The sequence below is a fragment of the Chelon labrosus genome (assembly GCF_963514085.1).
Source record: "Chelon labrosus genome assembly, chromosome: 6".
NCBI classification, from domain to species: Eukaryota; Metazoa; Chordata; class Actinopteri; order Mugiliformes; family Mugilidae; genus Chelon; species Chelon labrosus.
The window spans coordinates 7077612-7093673 of NC_140342.1; the positions used below are offsets into that span (position 1 = coordinate 7077612).

The 16062-nt window shown below is 43.2% G+C and overlaps 1 protein-coding gene across 2 annotated transcripts; it reads right to left on the bottom strand.

Moving 5' to 3' along the window:
• Window positions 1-820: 820 nt before the first annotated feature.
• On the bottom strand, window positions 821-12163 carry LOC311489318 (ETS-related transcription factor Elf-1-like). Of its 2 annotated transcripts, XM_084546344.1 has the most exons (8): window positions 11947-12163; window positions 9011-9423; window positions 8786-8912; window positions 6644-6751; window positions 6316-6471; window positions 4136-4210; window positions 3457-3652; window positions 821-2928 (listed from the first exon to the last, which is right to left on the bottom strand). In XM_084546344.1, the coding sequence occupies exons 2-8, from the start codon at window positions 9068-9070 to the stop codon at window positions 2331-2333; spliced, it is 1320 nt and encodes a 439-aa protein (XP_084402470.1). In that variant the 5' UTR covers window positions 9071-9423; window positions 11947-12163; the 3' UTR covers window positions 821-2330. The 2 variants fall into 2 exon arrangements, with proteins under 2 accessions (XP_084402470.1, XP_084402471.1); XM_084546345.1 differs by lacking the exons at window positions 8786-8912; window positions 9011-9423; window positions 11947-12163 and adding an exon at window positions 8262-8499.
• Window positions 12164-16062: the final 3899 nt, after the last annotated feature.

Here is a 16062-nt window from a genome sequence, read left to right on the forward strand (position 1 = left end):
CTCATTTCAAACGACACGACAGCTTTCGACAGTAAGCTTCCGTTCCTGCGTTTCAGTAAAACGTCTGTCTTTCCGAAAGTGGTGTGTTTCTTTTTGTATTCAAGTAGCCTCTATATTTGCAGTTCATGCATACGCAACCAGCACTTGATTAAGTAATAGCTACTGTACCATATACTTAATACAAAAAGTACATATTACCACCAGCACACTTATTTAGAAATGTAAAGTTGATGTTGGAGTATTATTGTTTAACTGCTCATTTACACAACAATCTAATCAGCCGATCACATGGCAGCAGCTCAGTGCATTTTGTCCATAGATCAAGACTATCTCCTTAAGTTCATACAGAGCATCACAACAGAGAAGAATTTTTTTTAGTGATTTTGAACATGGATGGCATGGTCATTGGCGCCAGACATGTTGGTCTGAGTATCTGAGTCATATCCAAAAAAGGAGTCATAAACTACTGATCTACTGGAATTTTTACACACAGTCATCTCTAGGGTTTCCAGGGAATGATCTGAAAAATAGAAGATGTCAAGTGTGCAGCAGTTCTCTGGGTGAAAATGGCCAGACGGGTTCCGGCTGACTGAAAGACAACAGTAAGTCACATAACCACTTGTAACAACTGAGGTATGCAAGAGAGCACATCTAAATGCACATCATGTTGAAGCTTTAAGAAGATTGGCTACAGCAGCAGCAGCAGATCACACTAAGTGCCTCTCCTGTCAGCTAAGAACAGGAAACTGGAGGCTACAAAACTGGTAGCTGATGCTAGTAAACTACATGTAATAATAAAAGAGTGACAATTCATTTCACAGACACAGTGACACTTTTAATATTTCATACAAAAGACCTTTTCAACATGTCTGGACTGCACGGAAGCAAACACACCACAAAAAGCGACAGCGGTCCCACCCCTCCCTCTGGTGCATGTTTACAAATGCATGTAAGTAAAACACAATCTAGAAAACTCCAGATAAAGCAGAACGAGGGGGGATTGAAAACGATTGGTCTACTCAGTAATAAAGTGAAAACAGTTTTGCATAGGGGGTTCCCTGCAGGAAAAAAGGCACAGTGACTGCATAAGCATCTCTTCACAAGGTTCAGCCTGACAGAAGCCAGCCTTATTCTTACAAAGACAGTTTTATTTGGAGTGAGGTGAACTTTGCAGGCTGGCTTTGTGAGGCTATACCAAGAGCAACTAAAGAAAAAAACTGAACTAATTACTTCATTATTAAGGGCTTGGATTTCTGCTGCTTATATGGAGTATACAGTATAATCTTTGCAGCACAAAAAACATTTATGAACCTGAGGAAGAAAATGGCAACAAAGCACGAGTTGAGCACTTTCACAGACACCCAGACCAGTATATGACACACAACACATATAGATATCAAGGCTTTAGAGTTTCATATATGCCTTTAAAGATGTGCAATGGCTTAACAGAATGTGTGATTGCAGAAAGTTTAAATAATACCGCTGTGAATCCATTGGAGGCAGGAGGCCACATAGACGTCTCAGTGGTGATTGTCAAGAAAAGAAAGACACACAATCTATAAACTGGAGCAGTGCTGAACTACTATTCTAGAAATAACAGTGATCCCTTGTTTTCAGCATTTCATAATATAAACACAATTCAGTAATATTAAAAAAATAATAACATGGAATGTTTTCCCTCAATAACCTCATGATTACCTGGAACAGAGGAAGCAGGGATGGAGTGAGACATTCAGGCACTTAGAGAAGAAATACACAGCAGGGTTAAACATTAGTGCAAAGCCATTTCAAGGCAGAGGAATGATTCAGCATGCGATAGCAAAAAAATAACAAAAAAACAATACAACAAAGTGTGAAAGAGTAACTGTAAAGGCAGAGAAGGAGGGCACAGTGTGCTGATTAGATAAATGGTGCAGTGATACCAGAGCTGAAGTGCAAGCTGAGGAAGTATCTGCAGAAGTTGCAGAAAGGCTATAGATTCCAGCGCATGACTGTCTTTGGTGTTTTGTGTAGTTAAGGGCTACATGGAATGGCTTAAAGTGGATTTAAAGGACTTCATAGTCTGCCTGTACTGAGAAGGTAAACTGTGGTGTCCTTTTGGTTCCTGCCAATGCAGATGTCATGAGGAGGCACTGATCTGGAATCACCTTTGCTTATAAATCATGTTTAGATTTCAAATCTAGACGAGAGCTCCCACTTTTACACACTTAAGGATTATCGGCACTGGTAAGCTGCCACTGCTATATGAACGTGCAGCACTGTGAGTGGTCCTGAGTCGGTGGAGTGTGTGGGCGTCTGTGTGTTTGGAGGTGATTGCACGTTGGTCTTTTCTACTGGTCAGAGCTAGTCAGAGGGACCAGCTGTGGAGTTTTCTGTCCTGGACGTGACTGTCCATCAGGTGCACCTTTACTGTCAACGTCCACCTCAGTAGTAGCCTGTCGGTCACAAAGGCTTCCCAGCAGCTGAGCCGTTTTGAAGACTGAAGCGTGACCGGCGGGTTGAAGAGACTGGACCTTCTGCAGGTTCTGGAGGGTCCGCAGCATCTCAGCGGACACAATGGGCAAATGCTGCTCCTGGATCAAACTGGAGCTGGCAGGTCGCAGGACGGTGTCCCGCTGAGCTGCGGGTCTGGGAGCTGACTTTATCCGCTGAGCAGCTGGAGCTCGCACAGAAACAGATGACATTTTCTTTTGTGGTGGGTGACAATCTTCCTCCTCCACCGATTGGTCAGTGGAAGATATTGTACTGTCAGAGTCATCACTCACGCCTCCCTCATTGCCGCTGTTGTCGTCGTCGTGATCATCATCTTCTTCCTCTTTGGTGCCATCTCCATCTGTGATATAAATCATATCTTTGGGGAGAGCAGTGAACTGGTAGACAAGGCGCTGGCCTTCAACCTTATTCAGTATGCCTCTCTGGTAGTAGTACCTGCATGGATAAAAAGGTTCTGCATTAGCAAACACAAACTAAGCATCATATTGGGTCGCAATTGTTTGTGCCCTTTTGCGGTCTAAACAGTTGTGTCTCGTCAGTCAGAGAACAGACATGGTCCTTCTGAGGGTGTCCTGTGGTGTCTGGCAACAGAATGTTGTTAGTGGGGGCCTTTGGGTCCTATGGGTTGAGGGGAGGGACCTCTGTGGATCAGGCTTGTGCCCACAGATGCTTGATTTTTTGTTACTCTCGCCTCATTGGTAATTGGCCCGACCTAGACAGACTAAATTTTATCACAATAATAGTCTGGTAACATGTCATTTGGATTTCATTATGCAGCGTGTTACTACTACTACTACTACTGATAAAATCTAAAGTGTATAGTTTTTACTGTGCAGTTTGCAACATTTACTCACTGTGATTTATGTATTTTTAATACACAGTATATAGCATTCTTGATTTCTAATATCACTATAAAGAAGGATTTGCTTTAGCCAAAGTACAGAGTAAGCAGTTGTGGTGTACCTGAGTGCTCTGCCCATGGTCTCATAGTTCATATCTGGTTTGTTTTTGTGTTTGCCCCAGAGTCTGGCCACGGCTTTTGAATTGACCAGCTTGAAGATTCCTGCGTGGGGATTGGTCCATTTGATGTAGCGGGGACAGACTTGTCTGTCTTGCAGCAACTCCATCAAGAACTGCCACAGGTAAAGTGTGTTTCCTCCTGAAGAACAAACACAGGAAATGTAATGAATTGTGCAGAAAGAGTGAAGCTGGATTTATAGCTGACACAAATGATCAACAGAAGTACTGCCGCAGGCCTTGAATTATAGCGGAGGGACAGATTTCACCCAGTGATAAAACACAAGGTCAAGTCATGCTTCATATTTCTCACAGTAACTCTGCTTGCTTTATTTTAGTTTGTTATACTTGGTAATGCACACACAGATTCATAGAACTGCAGTTACAATTACATAACTTGTTATTTTGACGCGCCACTGTGTAGAAACCGAACGACACAGCCGTGTAAAGTTTGTTGTGCAACCGCTTTCTTTAACTTCCTTAATGTTGTCTTGACCGCCACCAAACGTCACACCCAATAAGTTGAAAAGTGAAGCAGCCCATCAAACTGTGACGTCTCTGCAGGCACAGTGTAGCATGTGGTGTATGGGTTCTTAAAAACTAAATCTGTTATGTGTTACAATACCTTTGTTGTATTTGTCCTTCTTAACTGTAATGTCTGGTGTGGGAGACTCTGCCCTCCGATGTCGAGCTTTTCTACCTGCACAGACAAAAACATGAGTCATTTATAGATTGTCTAGGTAACTTGAGGGTGCTTTCACACCTAGGTTGTGAAACTGGGAGTGTTTTCCGCTCAGCAATTGTTCTGAATCAGCCAGGTTGAGACCGGTTAGAGACGATGGTCTCAGCCTGGCTTCAGCTGCTCCCTGGATTGGTTTGTTTGCAGTGATTAGACACATTACGCCCAGACTGATATGACATTTATTTAGAATATTCTCTGTAACCAAGCGGTTTACTTCATACATCTTTGGTAGAGAAACTGAAGGGTGAATAGGTTGTTGTATATCTTCAGAGTACGCCTTCTCCATCTGAGGTGTCCGGCAGCAGCAGTGCACCTTCTCAGCAAATACAGTGGCTTGTAAAAAATAATCTTTGAACTTTTCCACATTTTGTTACGTCACGAACACAAACATAAATATATTTTATTTTTGCCATTCTTGCCCATTCTTCTTTGCAAAACAGCTCAAGCTCAGTCAGATTAGATGGAGAACATTCGTGAAAGGCAGTTTTCAGATCTTGCCACAGATTCTTGATTGGATTTAAGTCTGGACTTTGACTGGGCCATTCTAACACATGAATATGTTTTGTTTTAAACCATTCCATTGTAGCCATGGCTTTATGTTTAGGGTCACTGTCCTGCTGGAAGGTGAACCCTTCGCCCCACTCTCAAGTCTTTTGCAGACTCCAACAGGTTTTCTTCCAAGACTGCCTTGTATTTGGCTCCATCCATCATCCCATCAACCTTGACCATCTTCCCTGTCCCTGCTGAAGAGAAGCACGCCCAGAGCATGATGCTGCCACCACCATGTTAGACAGTGGGGATGGTGTGTTCAGAGTGCAGTGTTAGTTTTCCACCACACATAGCGTTTTGCATTTAGGCCAAAAAGTTTAATTTTAGTCTCATCTGATCAGAGCACCTTCTTCCACATGTTCGCCATGTCCCCCACATTGCCTCTGGCAAAGTGCAAATGGGACTTCTTATGGTTTTCTTTTAACAATGGCTTTCTTCTTGCCACTCTTCCACAAAGGACAGATTTGTGCATAGTTGTCCAATAGTTGTCCTGTGGACAGATTCCCCCACCTGAAATGTGGATTTCTGCAGTTTATCCAGAGTCACCATGGGCCTCTTGGCTGCATCTCTGATCAATGCTCTCCTTGTTCAGCAAGGTTAGGTGGACGGCTGTGTCTTAGTAGGTCTGCAGTTGTGCCATACTCTTTCCATTTCCGGATGATGGATTGAAGAGTGCTCCGTGAGATGTCCAAAGCTTGGGAAATCTTTTTATAGCCTAACCCTCCACAACTTTATCCCACTGTCTGGTGCGTTCCCTGGAATTCATGATGCTGTTTGTTCCCCAGTATTCTCTTAACAAATCTCAGAGGCCGTCACAAAACAGCTGTATTTGTACTGAGATTAGATTACACACAGATGGACAATATTTAGTCATTAAGTCAACATTTGATCATTCGGCAATCATCAGGCAACTTCTGAAGGCAATTGGTTGCACTCAGAGAAAAGGGGGCTGACTACTTTTGCACACCGCACTTTTCAGTCTTTTTATTTGTTTTTTATTTGGTCTTTCACATAAAATTCCAATAAAACAGATTTATGTTTGTGGTCGTAACATGACAAAATGTGGAAAAGTTCAAGGGGTATGAATACTTTTGCAAGCCACTGTACATTAAAACATTGTTTTCTACACATAGCCTAGATCCTCGGCCAAACTGAACATATTGCTCACATACAGAACACTGACACTTGAGCAGCTGTAAAGGTCAATGCCCACATGCTGCTAATGCTCCATTTTCATTTCGATTAATTTCCTAAATCCATTATTTATTTTTTTTTGCAAAATTACGACCAATCACTAAAACAGTTTTCAAGCGTGTAGTGCTGAGGGCATGTCTGAACTTTGTCTCAATTGCTTTGTCGTGATTGCCTTGTGAACACAAACCGAATTAAGGTTAAATGGAACATTGCAACATGTATCATATTACTTCCTGAATCAGAACAAATTATAGGTGTGTCAGCGCCCTAAAAGTAACCGATTCGCCTCAAATGAGCTGATAAACCACAAAGTTACTGACCTCTCTTTCTGGACTGCAGCTGTGCCGCAGGTTTATTTGTGTGCATCGAGTGCCACTGTGGCTGGTCCACAGCTCCCACAACCCCCCCTGCTGACACGGTCACCTGGGTAACAGGAGTAGTGATGACATCACCCAGCGATGGCAAGAAGGTCTGGGCTGCAGGAGGGCATAAACAGATTTAATGAAAGAGAACAGCGCTGTGACCGCTGCGTCTAAAAATAACATCCCGCAGTCAAACATCTCCTACATCAAAAAGTAAAAAGTTTGAGGTGTACTGGAGCATCTTCACTCTGTTACGTGCGGATGCGTGTGGTGGGTCTGGGCTTACAGTAGTGTTGTTCCAGGGAGAGTGTGTCAGCGCAGTCCATGTTGAGAAGCGAGTCAGCGGGAACAAGTGTCTCCATGGTCTCTTCCTCTCCACTGTCACATGGCTCCACTAAGAAGAAGGGAGTTGTATACAACAACACTTTCAGAAGGCAGTGGAGGGTAGATGCCTTAAATTACTAAAACACCCTCCTACCTCTAGAGCAATCTAGTAATGCAAACAGGTTTTTAAATGTGCTCCTCTGAGATTGCGACTCTCATCTAATACAACGGTGGAATTTCATTAATGGGGCTCAATTACATTTAAAAAAAAAACTTCAACAGCAAATGTTTTTCCAAAGCAAGTCCATACCACTTTAGATAACCTGACTATTAAAGCTGGAACATCTAGTGCCTCTTCTGTAATGCTAAAATTGCTCAATAGTGATTCATTACAGAAACCACGCTGGCAGGCTGCCATTTATGCATACGAACTCATACAAGACTCCGTCATCTATCCGTGTTAAGACACTGGGAGATTTTATCAGCGGTTTGCATTCATGTTGCAATTTATGCATAACTGTCAGGCCTTCATTTGAACTTCACTTCTTTCTTTATAAATAGTTCTCAAAAACAACTGCAAAAAGAGTTGATGTCGCGGCTGACAGAAAGACAGACAGACCGACACGCAGAGATAGACAGGCAAATACAGAAAGATAGACACATAGATAGGCTGAGGTAGACAGACAGCCACAGACCGACAGACAGACAGACAGAGATGGATAGATGGGCAATCTCCCTGTAATAATTTAAAATGCCATACAGACAATAAATAAAAACACAACATAAATCGATAGTCATCACTGAGCAGTGCGGCTATATATTCTACTTGCAGTGTATTACACTTGTCCATCAGGTATGTGAGTGTGTTTTATGATTTTTTTTTTTGGAGTGAATCCATCGCTCTTGGAAAGAAGCCAGTTCTAGCTGTTGTTTCAGTTAGTTTATTATGGCAATTAATATATGTGACAGCTCCAGGTACAACAGGTTCTCCTCACAGCTCAGTAACAGATTAGTTATTAGTGTTATTTCAGGCTAAGGTTAACTAGCTTTTTATTTTTTTATTTGTATTATTATTATTTGGTCCCACCCACTAAATTTCACAACAGTGCAAAGTTACACAAATAACATCCACCAGGCTGGTGTTTCAACCTCCACACAAAGACTTTGAGCAGCTACGTGATGCTAGTAGTTCATCTAATCCTACAGCATACATGCCGAGGTTAAATGTTACCGGGGAGAGTCTATTGTTTACCGCGCATCTATTTGTGTGAGGTGAGCACCGAGCTAGAAAACATCTGCTAGCTAGGAGCAGCTGTTTGTCGTGGACTCAAACACTATCTGCCGCCGAGGGAACCAGCCCACGGCCTGTCGGAACAGTCCGCGTTTAAAGACACACACAATGCAGGCTGTTAACCCCAAAAGACGGCAGCGTTTTATTAGGTTAATTGTCAAAAACTGTCTGCTCGTGCTGCCTCCACCGTTAGCTTAAGTTAACAGAGCCTTGCCGTGCTCAAACTTCAGCTGCTCCCACTAACCTGAACACGGACGGAAACACAACCCGATACGCCGACATAACTTACTTTTACTTCCCAACCCCGGTGAGGAACATGCTATAGCATGTGTGCAGTAGGCCGGTGTGACCACGTCTACATCCTAATATGATTCATTAAGCGTCTTTCCCAGGAATGTTTTGTTTCACTTCCTGGATTTTTTTTTTTTGCGGAGGGTGGTCCATGTGCGAGGGCTGCGACTGCGCATGTGCAGTGCAACCCTTTCTCTGAGACCTGTTGCGACTTTAAATTCAAAAAATACTTTGCTGAACAAATGTAACCATTAGTATGGAGCAGCAAACGACAGGCACACCTTCACATTCACATCTCATTTGTGTTGTGGGGGCCAGAACGTCTTGCAAAATACTAACAGTGTGGGGCCATGTTCCCCTTGTCTGGTCATCTGTCTGGGCCCCACGTTTTTTTTTTTTGAGGGTTAAAACCTGTTGAGACTTGGTTTAAGGGTTAGTGATGTAATTAAGGTATGGTTAAGAGGCTAGGGAATGCAGTATGTCAATGGAAAGATAGAAGAATGAGATTGTGTGTGTGCTGACCTTTGAGCAGCTGCTGGTGTTCCCCGTCTGTCTGCGACTGTTCACACACAAGACCTGTGTATGAGAGCAGGTGTGAATGGGGAACTTGCTCCACAATCACTGCAGGGTAATCTGAGAGACCCCCCATCTGAAACGGACAAAACGAAATGAAATGAGATCATGCTCCCCTGAAATTTCACAGCTTCGGTTTAACGCAGTTCATCGATCAGATTAGAACTGACTCACCTGTGACATGTTAAAGTGGTCACTGGCAAAATCAAAGATGAGCTCTGACTGCTGCAGCATGGTGGAATATCCTTTAATCACACAAATCTAACTGCATGAAAACAGCATCACAGCTTTTTTTTTTTTTTTTTGAACAGTTCTAATGTGTTGTTGCTGAATCCACGCTGCTCCGGCTCCCGGAGGAAATCTCTTGATGAACAGCAGATGACCGTCAGCGTAGCTCTAACAGAGAGCTTCCCCTGGATACGACCAAGCTGCTGTGTTTCCATGCAGCTCGGCAGCAGAAGAGTGATGTGAGTATACTTATTGACCAGACACACGGAGGCGTCACAGGAAGCTCATGTTCTCTCACTCGGCTTCGACTCTCGATGAGGAAGTGGGGGCTGTCAAACTGTCCTGTGGTCTCACCGAACCTGTAAGAGAAGAACAGAGAGAACATGCGCGTGAGCGGGGGGGGGGGGGGGAGAGCCGTTAGAGGCAAAGCAAACAGTGTGATCGCACCTGCAGACAGAGAAAAATCAGGTGGTGAAGAGTTTTTTAGTAAAATATTTTAATGTGGTCACTCTGACTTGTTCTGCTTCCCCTTCCTTCACATATCTCGCTCTTTTGCTCTTATCTTACTTCTAAACTGGGCTAAACCAGCAACAGGAAGGAAGCGTTTGCACTGCAATGTGTGCCTGGGCCTTGTGTGTGGGTGGGGGTGGGGGGTTAGAGTGTGTGTGTGTGTGTGGGGGGGGGGGGGGGGGGGGGGGGGGGGGGGGGGGGGGGGGGGGGGGGGGCACAGCTGCTGTTGAACTTGAAACATCATGTCTTTGCACAACGTTCACGGTTTCAGGGCCGTTATGTGCGCATTCCTCACAACATGACCGTGAAGGGACGTCCAGAACAAAACCACAAAACTGAACCCTCTCCATGACTCCCCCTTACACTCTGCTGCCCGCTTGTTTTTTTCCACCCTTCCTCTCCTTGTCCTCTGGTCGTCACAACACTGCTAGCTTCCTTCTCATTGCTCGGCCTCCTCTCTCTTATTCTCAAACCATCTCTTTGACAGATTTTTGTCTCTTTCATGCTGTACAGCTGCCTCCCACTCATGAGTGTCAAGCTTGTTGTAAACACTGTTGTCACCCTCTCACTTATCATTAGCCCCTTTTGTATATTGAGGTTTTGTGTGCAATAGATCTAAAGAAATCCCTTCCAAGGAATTAATTCTAATCACTGAGCTCCTACATGTTAATCACATGAATCCTTATTTTATTTTATTTAAAAAATGTTATTAAAAAGCCCTAGCTAGAGTCACAATTCTGTTTTTCAAGTACTCTAGCTGCCAAAACGAGGAGAATGTGAGTGTGTGTCCGTGCGTGCGTGAGACAGAGGCACAACATGTTTGGGTCAGTTATCACAGAGGAAGCACAGCTCAGTTAAGGAGGCACCGCTTCCTGAGTTAATGTGCCAAACCACTGCCAGCATCTCCGCCAGCAGCGGTCCCCTCATTTTTCGACTTCCTCTGATCTTTGCAGTCATTTGGCGCTCAATGATTTAGGTGGCACATGAGGGAAATGGAAGATAGTTTACTCCTAAAAGCAAGGGAAGATTTTACAGTGAAACAAACAAAAAAGCAGCTCTTTCTGTGTGGCTTTTTAGGAGAGATAATAGCTGGAAAGGACAGTTGTCTGACTGAATAACAGCATCAGAAGTAGTTTTCATAATCAGTCGAGTCTTTGTTTTAAATTCATTTAAAATAAAGATGTGTTTGCTAATTTTCTCAGCTTTTATTCTTGTGAACTGTTTCAAATCAAATGCTTTTGTGCGAACACAAGCAGATGTTTTCCAGACTTTTTACATTTTGTATTTAATTTAATAGCATGACAATTTATCCCATGTTGAAACGCAAGTTGAACATCATTAACCAACAGCTTCTCTCCACTTCCTAACCTGAAAATCAGGCTTTGGATGAAGAGCCGAGCAAGCCACCATGCTTGTTTTAGAGCACCGTGCTTATTTAGTTTGTACTGCGTGAATGCAAGACGAAACCCAAACAACACAACTTGCATTTAGTGTGAGTGCTCGAGACAATGAGGGTTCGCTGATCTGGTGTCACAGCCTGAGAGGGCACCTGAATTTGTGACATTTTTCTTTTCTTTGATTGATAGCACCAGTGCCTGGCATTGTGTCGAGTGCCCTGCAGCCTGCTGCTTCTATGAAGAGCTGTATCTAGGAATATAGAGCCTTTGTTCATCAGTACTCTGGTCACATAGGTTTGTCTCTGTGGCCCCGGCACTGGGATCTGAGTCTGTGAAGTGGCTGCCAGGCCCCCGAGGACGCTGATAAGCCCCCCATAACATTCATTCCCCAGTTTGCGTGCGAGAGAGTCAGAGACCGAGGTAGAAAGAGCGCTGGTGTGTTTGACAGAATGGGGCAGAGAGTGTGTATATGTGTGCATGTGTGTGGGTGTGTGTGAACTAGGCCAGGCTGATAACAGTATGGCAAGTGAGGGAGCAGCTGATAAGCCCCTCTTGTTGCTTGGGGTAACCGGGCCTTGTTAAATGAACACAGTTGAAATATGGTGTGTTTGAGTGTGTGCGTGTGTGTGTGTGTATGTGGAGAGCTGGATACTGAGAATCGGAGAACAGTGAAGGTGGTCGTACCACTCTTTTTACAACCTTCCTGCCGAGAATACGTATGAGCGTCTTGGCTGTCACTGAGAATAAATCATTTAAAAGTTGTTGTCGTTTAAAAATAAACCTTCTCTGACCCAGTGTTCAAAGTGTTAAAACAGACATTCTTTGAAACTCTTAAAAAAGTACTTTCACTTTCCCTTCAGCACATGTCATGCGACACACAGTCAACCACAGACCCATTCGCACTTCGATATTTGTCCTAAGTAGTTTACAACACAGAGTAGTCGACCTGTTGTATGGAACAAGAAGGGTTCTTACCTTGTGTTTATAGCTTATGCCTGGATGTGACAGAGCAGCTGCTGGCAGGAGGATCCAAGAGAGGAACGGAAATTGTACTCATTACTTTGGCAAACACAGCACCCTCATCTGCTCACAGACCTGGGATCAGTTCCCTTCTGTGAATTTCCGGTCACCAAAGAGGATGCCACAGACGTTTAAAATCAGAGATCAGAGTAGATCGTGATGTTGTTGTTTTTTTCCCTTCTCTCTAGTCCTTGTCAGTTCTTGCTTCCTCTTTCTTTTCCAGAGAACTAAGCGCCCCCCCCCCCCCCCCCCCCCCCCTCGCCTGGTGAGTTCTGATTGGTTACCTGTGTTGTGAGTCAAGGTAACCCATAGTGACCATTGTCAGTGTGGAGCAAATGTAAACACGGGTGTATTTGCAATGTAAAGCAGCAGAGAGCCAAGCAACCGATCTGCCAACAGGTTTATGCAGGACACACAGGGGACATGTGTGATGATCTCACTAAATATCACATTAAATTATTAGTTTGGCATGAGCTAGACTAAGCAGGGATTCAGCATTATGAAGGTCAACCTGTTATCTAGTAGAGTTAATATTAACACGCAAGGCGAATGTAATCAGAAACTGGAAAAGAGACAACAACAGAAGGACATACGCACAACAAAGCCGTGTCTGATATCCAGTCCCTGACGCTCCCTAGTGGCAAAACTCTGCACCACCTCCTTTGAAAACAAACTTGTCATTTAATTTGCCCTCTCTTTTCTAATAAACAACAAATGGAACAGAAGGAGCCTGTAGACCTTCCATCCCACAGTGTGGTTTAGTGATACTTGGGTGGGTCTGCTGAAGGCTGCTACTTGTGTTTTTTGGAAATCATCAGCTGTCTCAAGACACTGGAGGCCTTCTGCCACCAGCCCTGCTGTCTCCATATCACTTCTGTAATGTTTGCATAACTAGCCCTTCTGCGGACACCATGCGACTGGCTTGTCGTGCATAGTCGTTGTATTTGTAGATGAAATTGGAAAACCGGGCTTAATCCAAACTCAGTGCAAAACATGTTATGCTGTAATGACAGCTCCACATAGGCAGAATTTGAAATAATATATGTGTAGATACTAAATTAAGTTTTTACAAATAGAAACATGTTGGCACAATGTTGTTTGTGTCTTTAGAATTTCCCTTTCTGTTTAAAACATACACAAAACAAGATGACAGACTTTTCCTTTAATGCATATTCAGTACATTCTCTAGCGGCGGTTGGAGTTGGACTGATAAGGCTGAACAAATCAAACCCCCCTTCATTTTTTTTTTCAAAATCATTCCCCCCACTTGTGCAACAGCGGGTAGATTCAAGAATGTGCTGGTTTGGCTGGAAAATAAGGTTAACTCCCATTATGTTTTTATAAAGCAGCAGAGTGTGGGATTTGATTATTGCAACATGGTTTTGTGTTTATATGTGTAAAAGTACAGGAAGGTGGTGCTGTGAGGGAGAAGTCAGACAGTGGGTGTTAAAATAGTATTAGTTTATGAAATAGTCACAGATGAACCATAATTCTGCTAGGTTGTTTTGGTTTTTTTAATTCTGTGTTTGAATCCAGTCCTTACTAATGCAGATAATTCTCATGCATTATGTGTAAAACCAAAGTGATTTGGGACTGTGCTAACGTTATTAGTGGTGGAGAGGGGGCAGGAAAGGAGGGATAAGCGGTGTAATCGCTTATTTGGCTTCCTACAGGTTTGAATTTTTGAGGTGAGAGCAGTTATTAGCATCCCAAATGTATATTTTATTAAAAAAAATCTAATTAAAAGGGATATTAAAAGAGCAACTTGTGCTGTGCATGGATCATTAAGTGTGTTTTTTGCTGTAAAGAACAACAGCTCTGTCTCTGTTTTCAGGGCTTCATTAAAGTGAACATCAATGACCCACATGAGATGGGCCATTAAGATATTAAATAAACCAAGAAATGTATAGAACAAATGTAGCAATAAGATACTGCTGAGATGGAAAACAACATTTGCATATACACCAATCAGCCACAACATTAAAACCCCTGACAGGAGACGTGAATAACATTGACCATTTTGTGACAATTCAGTGTTCTGCTGGGAAACTTTTGGACCTGGCATTCATGTGGATGTTACTTAGACATGTAGCACCCACCTAGACCAGACCAGACACCTCCACCCCATAGCAATGACACTCCTTGATGGCAGCAGCAACAACTCAAAAAACATGAAAAACAGCACAAGGTGTTGACCTGGCCTCCAAATTCACTAGATCCCAAACTGATCAAGTATCTGTGGGATGATCCACAGAGGCCCCTCCCCTCAACCCATAGGACCCAAAGACACAAGGGAGATCTACACAATATTAGGCAGGTGGTCATAATCTTATACCTGATCAGTGTAGAGTACCATATGGTACACAAGTAAAATATAAAGATAGTATATCTAACATAAAAAGTAAAACACTGTGGAGCCAGATTTGTGGCTCAGTCTTTCATGACATGTCTTTGCTTACTGTTCTCAAATGGTAATAATTTGATGACAGAGATCTGCACAATTACATAATATTTGCCACATTTGGTTTTGACCAACTTGCACACCATGCCGTATTTGTGGCTGATAAATCATTCCTTATCTTGTACTCCGGCCCCATGGATTTGTCATCACGTTGTCAGACAAGTAATAAAGGAGAGGAATGTTGACAATGAGGGGCTGTGACACGGAGATCCCCTGATGTAGAACTGAAGGGGAAATAGATGAAAGAAATGCTCCAGAGTCCATGATACGTCAGTCTGATGAATTCCTTCTGCTGGCCACGTCTGTTCACCTTCTGCTGCTGCTATTGCTGCACAGTGTGTGTGTGTGTGTGTGTGTGTGTGTGTGTGTGTGTATTTGCAAGTGTGTTGTCTGTGCACATGCTCGAGTGTGACATTTGTACATCTGTGAAAAAGACTGATGAGTCGTGCTCATTTATCAACCACTCCTTGAAGAGTGAAATCAATGGTGTGTACGACCGAAAACAGCACAACAACTTAGACGAAAGTGCAGAGAGCACTGTCGTACGCACACACGAACACACTCAGTGCACGTACCTTGTTTTGTGTTCTGATGGTCTTAGTTTGTGCTTGGTTCAACATTTTTCCCTTGAAGTTATTTCCATGGCTTCAGCTACACACATGCACACGCTTTCGCAGTCATAATAACAGCATATTTTCTTTGTTCTTCCAAAATGTTAGCAGAATCTATGCCAGAGTGAAAGCTCTCCTCCTTGTGCTATCAATATTCTAAGATGGAAGCTAGCACGTCTTATGCATCAAGTTCCATGCATACTCTTTTAAATTACTACATGTCTGTCAGATGCGGTGTATTCACATAAGATCAAAAGAAAAGCTAGAGTCAAAGAATGTGGATGTACAGAAGATCCTGGATGAAAGAGACACGTCTTTATAAGTTTAAATACATCAAAAGTGTGGATGCCAAACAATGCTGATGGCCGTGCAGTAAGGAAAGGAGAAACTTTTCAAACACTTGAAGGTTAAGTCAAACATCATGTTCATGCAAATGCTGCAAATTGTCTTGTTTTTTTTTTTGTTTTGTTTTGTTTTCATTTTAATGTTTTCTGGCACAATTCTGCCGAACCCACTGTGTAAATATGCAAAGCGGCACAAAAAATGTGAAGGAATGTTTGGCGAAAGCGAGAGCAAAGAGGGGCCAGATCAGGTTTATTAACACCCCAACCCTGGAGAGACAGACTCAAAACAATCAACCCCCCAATCCAGCCAGCTGAGGAGAGGAAGAGGAGAAGACAAACTGTTTGTACTGGTATGTGAGGTTCTGTCTGTGCATATTTAGTGTGCTAATGTACTGGGTCTTTGTCCGTGTATGTGTGTCTTCTGAGAAAGACTGTGCGGGCTCAGCGTCCGGTATGTGTATTACGCGGAGGGGCCACAATATTTTCTTGAGTGTAAAGAAGCTTTCGACCAGGCTAACACAAACATGGACTGTACAAAAATGATTAGGGGTGGAAAGGGGGGCAGAGTCTATCAAAACTTTACAGCAGTTTTTAATTGCCCCAGCTTGTCATTAAAGAAGCAGATCTACTCACACACATTTTAGGTTGAGTGAGA